This window comes from Condylostylus longicornis, unplaced genomic scaffold, assembly GCF_029603195.1.
Source record: "Condylostylus longicornis isolate FDR11 unplaced genomic scaffold, ASM2960319v2 ptg000077l, whole genome shotgun sequence".
In the NCBI taxonomy this organism is placed as follows: Eukaryota; Metazoa; Arthropoda; class Insecta; order Diptera; family Dolichopodidae; genus Condylostylus; species Condylostylus longicornis.
In genome coordinates, this window is record NW_026578045.1 from 4116371 (window position 1) to 4130192 (window position 13822).

The window sequence follows — 13822 nt, forward strand, 5'->3', positions numbered from 1 at the left end:
ATTTAAAGAATTCAATAATTTTAATTCAGTTTGGGAAAGCCCCTGTGGCTTTTCCATCAGAATACTTTCTTGTATAACGAATAAATGTAAACAAAACGAGTACTTAAAGTGATTGAATACAAAAATATTATTTTGGTAGCACCTGCCTCAATAATATTCTTATTGAATTTTTACACTAAAAAGTGCTAATTATCTGGAGGACCTCATAAATATCAGTAGTACGATATTGAGCAACATTGTTGCTTCCTATTTAAAGTAAAAATTGGATGATATTAAATAAATTTTCTTAATAAATTAAAGCCAAAGGCGATTTCTTCATTTCTTTATGAGAAAATGAATAAAATTTTATCATTTCTTTCTGCCTTTAGTGCCTTAATTCAAGGAATCATAAGCAATTTCTTGTAATAATGGCAAATTTTAATCTTTGCATTTCAAATACCCTAGCGATACGCGATTTTATCAGAAAATTTTGAATCACTTAATCAAAGACGTGACCGAATTGATATTAATTTTAGAATCCCAACCACAATCAACAATTAAATCATCTCTATTATAACTCCAATCTAATCCGTAAATACATTCATCATGATCTTTTAAAATTTGTATTGATTCTTCTTGATTTTCAATATCCCAAATCCTAAAATGAAGAACAGAAATTAATACAAAAATATTTTGCAATTTACAAAAAAAATTTTTTTTTAATTACCTTGTTGTACAATCAAAACTTGTTGTTGCCAAAATATTTGGTAAACATTGTGAATATTTAATTTTTCTAATTGCCATTAATTCTGAACCTAAAAATTCATATACAGGACTATCATCTTTAATATTTCTTATATCCCAACATCTAATAAGACCATCAGAACCACCGGTTGCTAACATCCAATGATTAAATTTATTCCAATCTAATGATAATGCTTCCTCATTATGTACTTTAATTTTACCAATTGGATTACCTGAAAAATCTAAAGAATTCCATAAACATAAATTACCATCAGTACTTACACTTGAAAATATATTTGGTATAAATGGTGCATATGCTGCTTGATATATTAATATATCATTTGTTATTAATGTTGATTGTGATGATATTGATGATCTATTCATTACAAATGTTGATAATGAATTACCACGTGTTGGATCCCATATTTTCAGTTTATTATCCCAACTGGCGCTTAATATATTATTTGAATGCCAAAAACTACCCCAATCTAAACTGTATATTTCAGCATTATGCTCTGAATATAATTGTATTGGTTTTGGATTTTTTAATGGTGAATTAAGATCCCATAATTGCATTATACCATCACCAGATGATGTAACAACTAAATTTTCATTAAGATTAGACCAAGCCTTTTTGAAAATATTTTATGAAATAAAAAGAAAAAATTGAAAATTAACAACATTTTTAAATAATATTTTGACATAACATAAATTTAGGATAAAATTGATAAATTAAACAAAATACTCACCACATCAAATAATCCATCATCCCATTCATATTGTCGAATAAAGGAAATATTTTCATCATCATATGAAAAATAAAATAATGTTCCATTTCCACTCATTCCATATTGTTGACTAGTTGCCACCACAATATTGCGTGAATGAAATGGTGAAAATTTCACAGAATAACCATGACGATTTGGTGTTTTAATTGAAGGCATTTTTTTAGATTTTTTTTTTTAAGAAAATTTTTTTCATGAAATCTGGAAAAGAGACAGAAAAAAAATTTAAAGTTATTAAAATTTTAATTAAAATTTTAGTATACTTTAATATAAATTTTCTTTAATATTTTGACATATTTCAAATGTTTTAAAAATATTTTCGAAATTTTCTTTAATTTTTTATATTTTTTTTTTTCCAACTAACATTATCAAAGACACAAACCGAAGAAAAATAAAAGGAGTGTTGTTTTCATGATGATTCGTTTAAGGTTCCAAATTGAAAAATACCAATTCACAATAATCATTACTATTGCGAATTATGCAAGAAAATATATAGAGGTTATAATAGTTTGAGTTGGAAATTAGATTTATTTAAATGAAAATCCTTACAAAATTTATAATACATAATTTTGAACGAATTATTTAGCTGAGCTGATTATTTTATTTCAATGTCATGTAAACTCATACGTAAATGGTGTATCCTAAATATATGCAATTTTTTATTTCAAAAATATTTAAATTTTCGGTTTTAAACAACATCACTATTAATTAATAACAATATAAATAATTATGTAAGCATATTAATTTTCGGTTTGTAAGGAAGGTAGCATATTGAGAAAGCGGCCTTAACGTATGATTCGACATTTTCAGTAGTTCTTACTATTATCTGATATTGAAAATAATTTCAAATTAAAATCTGTTTTGCAATGACAAAATTTCACTCAATCATAAGTGTCTATACTTTTCAAAATTATTAATTTGTCAATGCAATGCGATAGAATTATAGTGAAATTCTAGCGAAACTGAACTTCTCTCACTCTCACTCTCATAGTAAGTATAGATTCTTAATTGAAATACTTCCACTTGATCTAATAATGAAATAGAAATTTTTTTTTTTGGATCTTAAACTATATTCCTTTGAATGTGTTAAAATGCATAGTAAATGCGCGTGCTAACAAAAAAAGCTTAAATTTAATAAGTAGCTCTATACCAGTGGTGGGAAAATAGTGGATCATGGCCTCTTCTATTTTCTGAATTCTGTTTACTGTAATATACTGAATTTTTATCAGTTCAGTATATGGGACCTTCGAACGAATCTGTATTAAACTGATTTCAACAATATTTCACTAAATATTGTATACTTTAGTAAGCTACCGTCGAGATTTTAAAAAATATATGCAGCAAACATTCACGTAAATTCAATACTAATAGTGTAGAACCATACCAAATAAAGAATAATGATTTGTTTTTCATAAAAATTTGAACGTAAATTGATTATTTGTAAAATTTTCAAAATTGTATACTTGAGATTTTAGAAATTTTTAATTTTTAATTGTTGGCGCTCATCAAAATAAAGTCTGGCCACTCCTGTTCTATATTCCGCATTAATAAATCAAATAATTAAAATCCCAAATAAATTGGATGATATTGTATTTTAGAATTAATTTAAAATTTTAATTATTATTTAATATTTTATAAAAACTTCCTTTTAATTGTCAAATAATTTAATCAATTAATAAAACGGCCCATTCTAAATTGGTGCAAATCACTTAAAGCGTTTTTTTTTTTAATTATTTTATAAGTAAATTATTAAATAATTTCAAATATTTAAGTAATAAATTCCAAATCAGACAAAAATTAAAAAAAAAAATTGCCATATACAACAATTTTTAACCTTTAATCTAAAAATAGAACAGCTGCTAAATAAATAATGTTAAGAGCAATGCATACACACACCAAATACTTGTACAACTTCCTTGAACTTGAAGTATAAAATTTTTGAAAAGAAAAAAGAGCTTTTAACTAAAAAAAATTTTGCTATGAAAAATTTTAAAAAATTTTTAGTCAATTATTCGGTAATGTGGTTAAGACCATAAACTTGAACTGATTATTTTCATTAAAAAAAAAAAAAAAAGAAATGTAAATAGCAATTATAGTGTTAAAAAGATTAAAGTGGAAGACCTTCAACCCATTTATAATGTCTTAAATTTTTCATTTTTTTATTTTACTTTTCTGTTAATTTTAATCTTACATTGTACAACATTAACCCATTGTTATATTGTTATCCATATTATGCGTACATAAGTGTGTATGTAAGGTTGTGTATATTGATAAATGTATATATGTAATTAATGATTATTGAATATTGATAAGTTCTCAGCAACTTGCTTATGAGCGTCTTATTACGAGTCTTTATACCTACTTGCATATATTATGAAATATTTTTTTGCATAAGTTTATTCCGATAATCTTATTAAAGACAAAATGTAATAAAAAAATAAATAAGAAATAAAACAAAAGAAATTGACATTTTTCTTACCGTTATAAAAAAAATACCTTGTAAAATATTTTTTAATTGAAATAACATATACAGGATGAGTAATGTTAGAAATGTGCTATAATTGAAATAATATGACGTAATCAGGAAGAAAATTAATTTATTACAAATTTTGCTGTAAGAGAAAGAACCTTAAGATTTTTGATTTTTCCTAAAAAAAGTCTAGCAAGTATAGTTAAAGAATTTGGTATATTAAGAAGTAGTTTATTAATGAAAAATAATTGGCTTTAAAATATTGAAGAATTTGGTAATCCGATACTAATAACCTACAGTCATCTGAGTTAATATCTCAATTCGATTTCAAATTGATTTTAACCTGCCCGTAAGAAAAGCTAATTAATAATAGAATTTCGTAAGTAAATCATTGGTCTCCTTGTATAGCGTCACACTCGTTCTGTCCTAAACAGTAAGTTCGATTACAGCGCGTGGTATATAAGCATACAAACTTCTTCAAAACGAATTGATACGCTGCTCCTCTCGATTACTTCTCACGAATTATTCTCGATTATTTTTTGCATGAAAATTTTGTAAGCTTTCTATTACTTCAGGTAGGAATATTTTTATGCTATTAAATATTTCTGATATTACCCAGCATTTAGGATTTAGCCTATGTGCAACAACTACCGAAAAATTCACTTACGCGGAGTTGATTTTTTTGTTGTCAAACAAAGGTTTGCAAACAATATATCAATAATGAACATAATGCTATAATGTTGCGTCACCAAAAATCACAAACAATATTTTATTTTCGGTTTATTTCATGCTTTCTCTCTCTTTCTCTCCCTTTCTATTTCTGATATTAGATTTAAAGTATGTGCTTAATATTAAAATATTTGTAATGACTTGCATATACATACAAAAAATAATTATTTTTAATACTGTAAATAATTAAAAATTTTATAAGAATGCACCATAATTTTCAAAAATTTTAAATGTATAAGCTAAATTTAGAATAATTCCGAATATGTATACATAATAATATTTTTAAAATATAAGTAGCTAAATATTACACATAAAATAATTTCAGAATGACGTCATCAAACTGAAAGATTTTAATAACAATTGGATTGCAATAAAAACAAATAGAACGTATATCGTATTTTACAGCAAAATATTAACAAAATACAAAATAAAATTCTAAGAAGAAGAAAAAAAAACAATTTTAAAACAAATTTATGCGGGAAACCATATAAAATTTACAGAAATTAAAAAAGTGTACTAAATTTACATATACCCACTTTACGGTTGTAATTATTATTCTTGTACATACAATATTAATTTTCATACACGAAATAATAAGATTTTATAAAACTACTATAGAAATAGTTATTTTAAATATAAAAATTTCAAAAATTACAAATATGAATTTTTGGTATGATGTACTTTTGGTATGAGTTGCAACCCACAAAACAATTTTATTTCACATATGTATGTATTTAGTTTTTAGTTGATTTCCTCATAAAATTTCATGTAGTACGTTCGTAAACTTTATAACATTGTGAGAACAGTAGTTATGAAAGATCTTTTCTAATTAGTATTCTCACATAATTACATTTTACATGTTAAATTTAAACAATTATGCTAAATTTGAAAATTACATGTGAACGCATTTATTAAATTAATTTTAATTTAACAGAAATAGCTAAGAAATTTCTTAGAAATGCTCACATAAAGTTGTGAATATTCATGAAGTATTTTAATTAGATATATACTTTGTTGACTTCAACTGCGATGCTGTTAATTGTTTACACCAAAAATGATAAATGTTCGTATAATAGTAGTAATGTGCAAGTTCTGTATGTTTACTTATGGTTACAGATGTTACTAACTCTGATACTTAACGAGGGATGGATTGCAAGAGTTATATTGATTTTTTGCAGAAATAAATTTCTGCTTATCTTATAAACAAAATTTTATTATTATTAATTGTAAAATATAATTCAGCTATATTTGGAGTTGAAGACAGTCGAAATGCCCACATACTTAGGACTATTATAGAGTGCAAGAGGTTTGAATATGAAGCAAATTAAATTTTGAAATGAAATGAATGCGTATTTTTTGGCTATATGGTAATATTTGATGTTAAATAAATTATATGCAAAATATGTAGGTAACATCATAAATATGAACATCTCGTTTACTGTCATACAAAAATAACTCAACAATAATGTCCTAAATGAAGAGGAAAATTCAAAAGCGAATTTTAAATTTAATTTTTTATGAGTCAATCCAAAATAATTCGATATTTACGAAAATATTATACAAATAATGTGTATAATTCCAATAGTATGAGTAATAATTTCTCATATTTTACTGTTTTGCCTATGGTATTTAAAAGTGAATTACGCATAATTGTGTATTAATTTTCTCTTATTTGACAAAGGAACACAGAAAAACGTTTTTTAATCAAGAAGAAAAATATAAATTCTAAATTTATTTTGTTATAAATTTCTTTTACATTATTTAATATTTCTAGATTTTGGAGAATGCTTAATCCTCTACAACAGAAAGTTAACATATTCAATAATTTTTATACGTATATCGTAAGTTGTTATCCAATCAGTCATGTAAAAGCCGTCAATTATAGTTTTGTTTAGAAACCATTGAAAAAAACTAAATAAGAGTTGATGAGATACTAGTAGCTCTATTAGAAACATCACGTTTGAAGTTTATCAGGACAAACAAAAATTCGAATAATTATTCATGCTATAGCTATTCATAGCAGGCTTAATGGTATATATCGTAAATACGAATTCTAAATTATAACTATGAATGGAATGTTGAAAAGAAAAAATTTAATATATAAAGTCCTGTTACAAACACAACACAATTTTACATATTTTGCTGTCACATTTTATAAAATCTGGTCTTTACATAATAAAAATTTCTTTAATACGATTTTAAATATTATAAGAAGCTTTTTGAAATTATTGAAAGAATTGAAATTTATTAATTGTTATAAAACACAAAAGAATGCATGTAAATCGTAAACAATTGAAATTTCAATAAATTTTTCTTGTTACGAGGCCAATCTTATTATTAATTCAATTATGTAAAAAAATCAATTAATTTAAATTCAAGAAATGATCAAAAAATTGTCAGAGATCTTTGTGTCAGAAATAAAAGAATAGAAGAAGATATATTTTAATAATATATGTACAAATGTGTATACAAAATTTCCCTGATTATTATTTAATTAATAATTCTTTCACTTCCAATGCTATGATATAAGTATATTAGAAGTGGAAGAAATTGTGCATTAAATTTTTAAGCATACTGGGTCCCAGACTTGAACCCAAATAAAAAAAACTCAGAGCTTATTCAATGCGAAACTTTGTAATTCGGAAAAACACGGTGTTGTTTCAAAAATATTTGTGCACGAACCAGGTAAGGCCGCCTACATATTTTTTAGAAAGACAAAATCTCATAAGAAAATAAGGGCTTTCGATAACACCAATAATTGTATAATATTGTTGATCCCCTTCTGTGACTTAAATAATCACTTTATTGCAGTTAAAATATTGCATAATGACAAGGTCGTTATGTCATTAATTTTTTAATTATTCTCTTACAACTTAATCTTAATGTTCGGATAATTTTAAAGATTATCCTAACCATAGTCATTGAATCACCAATTATTTGATCTTTAAGTTAAAATTTTTAGATTAAAATATCAATTAAACCTCTATTAACTATATTTTAAGTGTATTACAAATTTGTTATTCTATTGATAATATTGAAAAGTATTACAAAATAATTCTACCAATAATTCTATGTTGAATATTATTTTCTTTAGAAATTCTGTTATACAAGAACTAAAATATGAAGTCATTTGACGGAGTAAATTTTCATAACTATTCGCAATTTTTAATTGTATAAACTGGTGTAATTGGTTGTGTCACACATCTTGAGTCTTATACAGAATGCTGTTAATGATATGAATTTAAGTGTTATACACAACAATAGTGAGGGGTTATATAGGAGTATTTCTCTATGGCTATACATTATTCAATTCTATGTACGTACATGTTAACAAACTATATATAAACGAAGCCACACTGTCTCATCGAAATCATATGGATTTTAATTGCGAAACAAGGAAGGGTCACTTCAAATACAAAGATTTTACAACACATTCTATTTTTTATAAATTTTTAATTTTAAATTCAATTAAACCTTATAATTTTACTGAAATTACATATATCCAACAACCTCTTAATTAAAAATTTGCATTTTTAATGTAGTTCCGTTAAAAAAAAAAACTCCATTGCATTTGTAGTAACATTTATTAAAATTTTTTCTATATAATATACATATATGAGTAGATCTATAGGTATTCGACCATGAACACTTTTCTGGTTTCTTAAACTGTCGCACAAAATGTTCGATTTTTGTTTTTATTTAATTGTTTTTATATTTATAGATTTTTGTTAATTTCTTATTTTTCTAACAAAACCTAATTTATTTAAAAGAGAAGTCAGAGAACTTTTATATATAGTATAACAGTTAATGTTATTGTCTTATTGTTTCAAATGTAAAAAAAACATATGTTTTTATTTTTAAACTGTGTAATTTAATGTGTTAAAATTGTAGGTGTGTTTTATGAATGCAAATTAAATTGTGAATGAAGAAGGAAATGTGAATTTTTGGGTTAAGTTAGATAGAAATGTTGACTTCATTTAGTCTCTATAATAAAAGTATTCTTTAGCCAACATTGCTCTCACATGCACATTAACAAATTTAATATGCATAATTACGATTAAATAACATTGCAGAGCACAAATTTTATCATAAATAAAACTCTATAAATCTTTCTCAGTTAATTCTTATTACAACAAAATCTTAAATATTATACATATTTATAAAATTCTCTTACTTAACTGTCCTATACCTTAATTAACACGTGGCATGCAAACGATTATCAAAATTTATATTGGTGGATAAGTATTTTATATTAAGCTTCCTGAAATTGCAGCTCAGCAATCTCAGTTGAATTCGAATATCCGATTCCAAGCGGGCGGTACTTGAATTAAAAACTCTTCGCGTTAATTTAGGTACAGCAGTAAATCCAAAATATGTTTAGCATTTCAGGATTCAAGAATATAATACGAAAAATTTAAGTTTGTCTCTCTTATCTTCGAAAAGTCTCATCGTTTAAACTTAAAACTTAATGAGAGGAAGAGGGAAGCTCTTAAACAACATGACCGCCATATTTACTTTCTTAGCTTGAACGCCATATGAAAGAAAAAATATGTTTATTTCATTATCAAAATTTTGTATCCGTTCTATTCTTCTAATATTTTTGTAACAATTTATTGATTCACAAAAATTTTAAATTACTTTTACCATTTTATTTTGCGCATTTGTTACGTTTTATACACTAAATTTCATTAATACATCATTAAAATCCACCACATAAATTAAGGGTGGTGAAGGTGAGAGAATATTCAAATAGGCGCAAATATTTAAAAGGAAAATGTTACAAAATTGTTTTTGTTAAAAAAGAATACCTGCATAACACAAGTATAACAGTAATTGACAACAATAAAATTTCTACGTTCTTTCTTAATAATATTTTAAATCCATTTAAAAAAATATATACATATTTATTGATTTAGGGAAACCTTAGAAAAGGTATAAAAGACCCCACGCACCATTAGAATCAGCTCATTTGGAGTACAATATTCGAACTGTCCATTTTCCCTTACAAAATTGAACAAAAAAAATACAACAAAATAAAGCAAACGAGTGGATTTTAAAATTTTATATTTTAAAAAGTGAGTGAATAAATTAATTAATTTTTAATTAAAAAAAAAATTAATTAAAGAATAGTTAAAAAACAAACTGGAATAAAGAACAGTTTTAAGAAAAAAATAGTGTAAATTAAAAAAAAAAAAACTGCAAAAATGGTTGTCTCAGTAAAGGTTTTCAAAAAGACCACCCCAAATGGAAAATTAACCTTCTATTTGGGACGTCGTGATTTCGTTGATCACTTGGATTACTGTGATCCTGTTGATGGTGTTGTTGTTGTCGATCCAGATTATTTAAAATCACGTAAGGTATATGGACAACTTGTTACGACCTACCGTTATGGACGGGAGGAAGATGAAGTCATGGGAGTTAAATTCTCAAAAGAGATGATCCTATGTAAAGAACAAATTGTACCGGTTATCAATGAAAAAATGGAAATGACACCAACTCAAGAGAAATTAGTACGTAAATTAGGTGCTAATGCATTTCCATTTACATTTCAATTTCCACAAAATTCACCAAGTTCAGTAACATTACAAGCTGGTGAAGATGATAGTGGTAAACCATTAGGTATTGAATATTGTATCAGAGCATTTGTTGGTGATAATGAAGATGATAAACATAAACGTAGTCAAGTTAGTTTAGTTATCAAAAAATTACAATATGCACCAAATAATCGTGGACAACGTTTACCAAGTTCATTGGTTAGCAAAGGTTTTACATTCTCTAATGGTAAAATTAATTTGGAAGTAACATTAGATCGTGAAATATATTATCATGGTGAAAAGGTTGCAGCAACAGTTCAAATAACAAATAATTCGAAAAAAACTGTTAAAAATATTAAAGTAATGGTTGTTCAACATACTGAAATAACAATGGTTAATCAACAATTCAGTAAGAATGTTGCACAATTAGAGACACGTGAAGGATGTCCAGTAACACCAGGTGCTAATTTAACTAAAACATTCTATATGGTACCATTGGCTTCAAGTAATAAAGATAGAAGAGGTTTGTATATATAAAGAAAATATTTATATAAAATTCAAATAAATTTAAATGAAATTTTTTATAGGTATTGCTTTGGATGGTGCATTAAAGGATGAAGATGTAAATCTTGCATCTTCAACAATGGTTTGTGACGGTAAGACAACAGCTGATGCAATTGGTATTGTCATTTCATATTCATTAAGAATAAAATTGAATTGCGGAACATTGGGTGGTGAAATTCAAACTGATGTACCATTTAAATTAATGAATCCAGCTCCAGGTAAATTAATTTTAAATTTTATTAATTTTTTTACGATATAGTTTTAGTATAAAGATGGGTATATGTGATAGCACCAACTTTCGCATATCAAGTTTTCGTCGGAAATGAACTTCTAATTGGTAGTCTGCTTGTGCAGATTTCAATTTTGGTTGAATCTATTTTCATGAAAATTTATATCTAAGTTGATTTTTGTTATGTGTCGATTCAATCAATTTTTAGAATATGTCAGGTCTCGGGAACTGGACGGTCTGCTTTTTTTATAATTTTAAAAAGATATTTAACAGATTATCTTGAAATTTTCTATATAACCTTCGTCGACTAATGTGACAAAGCAACGCATTATATCATGCCTTAGAGACTAATTGACGGATTTTCTTGAAAATTAATATTTGAGTTCTGTTTGAGTTATGCTTGCTTACTGAAGAATTTTTCAAAGAATTCACTTAGCATAGAATGAACCCTTTCTAAGACCCGGATTTCTATTTCTCTAAGTATGTAGCATACCTAAAATTCCTAAACAAAAATTCAACAGACATTCTCATAGCTTTGTTCAACGGTTTCGCCGTAACAGAAAAAAAAAAATAATTTGCGGCCGGTTATGTGCTAACCATATCAGATTTTTTACAATTTAAATTTATATTTTATAAATTTCTTTAATTTCTTTTTGCTTTTAGGAACCATTGAAAAGAAACGTTCAAATGCATTAAAGAAAATGAAATCAATTGAACAACATCGTTCCGATCGAAATTATTATGGTGATGATGACGACAATATTGTATTTGAAGATTTTGCTAAAATGCGTATGCAAAATGTTATGATGGAAAAAGATTAAAATTCTTAAACACAATAAAAAACAAAAAAAAAAATTGTGCAAATGTTGTGAAAAAAAATAAAACTAATTTTTTTTTTTATTTGTCATTTCCAAATAAAAAAATTAAAAAAAAAAATTAAATAAAAATTATATGCAATTTTACTGTCAATATTATAAAAATGAAAATAATCGAACGCTTGTTTTAAATATTTAGAAAAAAAAAATAAATAAATAAAATTAAAATAAAATAAAATTAAACATCTAATTAAGAAAAAATAAAAGTTTAAACAATAACAGTAAAATAAAAGTAAACAATAGAATAGAATAACAACAACAACAAAATAACAATCACCACAACCACACCACAATATTATTGTTTACTTTTATTTTCATTATGTTGCATTTGCATTATTATTAATTAAAATATTAAAAACATTATATCTATTATATATTATGTTATACTTATGTTATGTTATTTTATGTTATAGCTATGTATAATAAATAAATTTAAATAAAAAGAGAAAACAAAATGAAACAAACAATTAAATACAATAATGTTATGTTAAAAAAAAAAAAAAAAACAAAACCAAAAAAAAAAAAATATAAAAATCAAACAACAAATTTTTAAAGAGAAACAAGAACAGAACAACTTAATTCTATATACTATATTTTAAATTTATTAAAATTAAAATTAAATAAAATTATTAATTATTCAAATTTATTAAAAAAAAATAAAATAAATATGGGATTATTATTAAAATCTATTTTAATTATACTTAAAAACAAAAATATATTAATAAATTAAAATTTATTAAAATATTATTAATGAATGTCGAAAAAAAAAACAAGTTTTTAAATAATTTCAGAAAAAATAGAACAATATGTTGCAAATTACATTTTTTCGAGAAATAAATTTTCTCACATATTTTATTTATTATAAAATTAATTAATTAATTAATGGAATGAAAAACTAGTCAAAAAAAAAAATTATTATTGAAAAATTTACAATTATATATAATTATTAATTGTTAATTTATTTTAAAATATTTTAAATTAAAAATCATAAAATTAAAATGTATTTTAATTTAATCGAAATTTGAAAAAAAAACAAAACAATTAAACAGAATCAAAAATATTATAAAATATTCAAATTATTAAATTATTATAATTATATTAAATTATTAAATGTCTATATTCAAAATATTTAAATTATACAAAACCAATTTAATGAAAAAAATTTGGTTTGAAAAAAAAATTTATTATTAAAAATAATCACACTATTATTAATTAACTATCAAAGCAAAAAAAAAAAAAACAACCAAAAATTGTAACAAAAAAAAAAAATGTTTACCGCTAATGATTTTTGTTTATTTTATTTTTTATTATTGTTGACTGATTCATTATAAATATGAAAGAGAAAACAAAATTATACAAGAAAAAAAAAAAAAAAAATTATTTAAAAAAAAATTTAATAAAATTTTTTTTAATTTTAATTTTTTTCATCATTTTATTTTCTTTATATATACATATATATACAAAATACACACTTAAAAAATATAAAAATAAACCAAAAAAAAAAAAAAAAAAAAAGAATTATGTGACAGGATAATGATAAAAAGAAACAACCATAACAACAACATCAAAAATCCAAAATTAGAATTAAAAATGGAAGGTGCAAAAACGTTATAAGACATTATAGGATAAATAAAAAAAATTAAATAAACAAATTATTATATACCTATATATTATATACATACTCAATATAATATATTTATACAAGAAAGAGAAAAAAATATTTTGTAAAATTTTATCACAAACAAATTTATTTATAAATAAAATATTATTGATGAACAACACATACAAATACTTAATTAAATTATGAAATAAAATTAAAAAAGAAACCAAATAACAATATATACATACTTATATACATAAAAAAATAAAATTTAATAAGCAACAAAAAAAAAAAAAAAAAATTATAGAAAAAA

At 23.8% G+C, this 13822-nt stretch overlaps 2 protein-coding genes across 2 annotated transcripts; one reads left to right on the forward strand and one right to left on the reverse strand.

The window, feature by feature from the left end:
• Positions 1-474: 474 nt before the first annotated feature.
• On the reverse strand, positions 475-1667 carry LOC129612750 (peroxisomal targeting signal 2 receptor). Its single transcript, XM_055526510.1, has 3 exons — positions 1473-1667; positions 707-1353; positions 475-637 (listed from the first exon to the last, which is right to left on the reverse strand). Exons 1-3 carry the CDS (start codon positions 1665-1667, stop codon positions 475-477), a joined length of 1005 nt encoding a protein of 334 aa, XP_055382485.1.
• A 7999-nt stretch (positions 1668-9666) lies between these two features.
• On the forward strand, positions 9667-13471 carry LOC129612832 (phosrestin-1). The gene is made up of 3 exons (XM_055526616.1): positions 9667-10764; positions 10829-11023; positions 11698-13471. The coding sequence occupies exons 1-3, from the start codon at positions 9912-9914 to the stop codon at positions 11853-11855; spliced, it is 1206 nt and encodes a 401-aa protein (XP_055382591.1). The 5' UTR covers positions 9667-9911; the 3' UTR covers positions 11856-13471.
• The last annotated feature ends 351 nt before the right edge of the window (positions 13472-13822 follow it).

Coding starts and splice junctions, on each gene's coding strand:
- LOC129612750 (XM_055526510.1), bottom strand. CDS start 1,667: ATGCCTTCAATTAAAACACCAAATCGTCATGGTTATTCTGTGAAATTT. Junction 1,354..1,472: donor ATGATGGATTATTTGATGTG/GTGAGTATTTTG, acceptor ATTTTCAAAAAG/GCTTGGTCTAATCTTAATGA. Junction 638..706: donor AGTTTTGATTGTACAACAAG/GTAATTAAAAAA, acceptor TCTTCATTTTAG/GATTTGGGATATTGAAAATC.
- LOC129612832 (XM_055526616.1), top strand. CDS start 9,912: ATGGTTGTCTCAGTAAAGGTTTTCAAAAAGACCACCCCAAATGGAAAA. Junction 10,765..10,828: donor AAGTAATAAAGATAGAAGAG/GTTTGTATATAT, acceptor AATTTTTTATAG/GTATTGCTTTGGATGGTGCA. Junction 11,024..11,697: donor ATTAATGAATCCAGCTCCAG/GTAAATTAATTT, acceptor TTTTGCTTTTAG/GAACCATTGAAAAGAAACGT.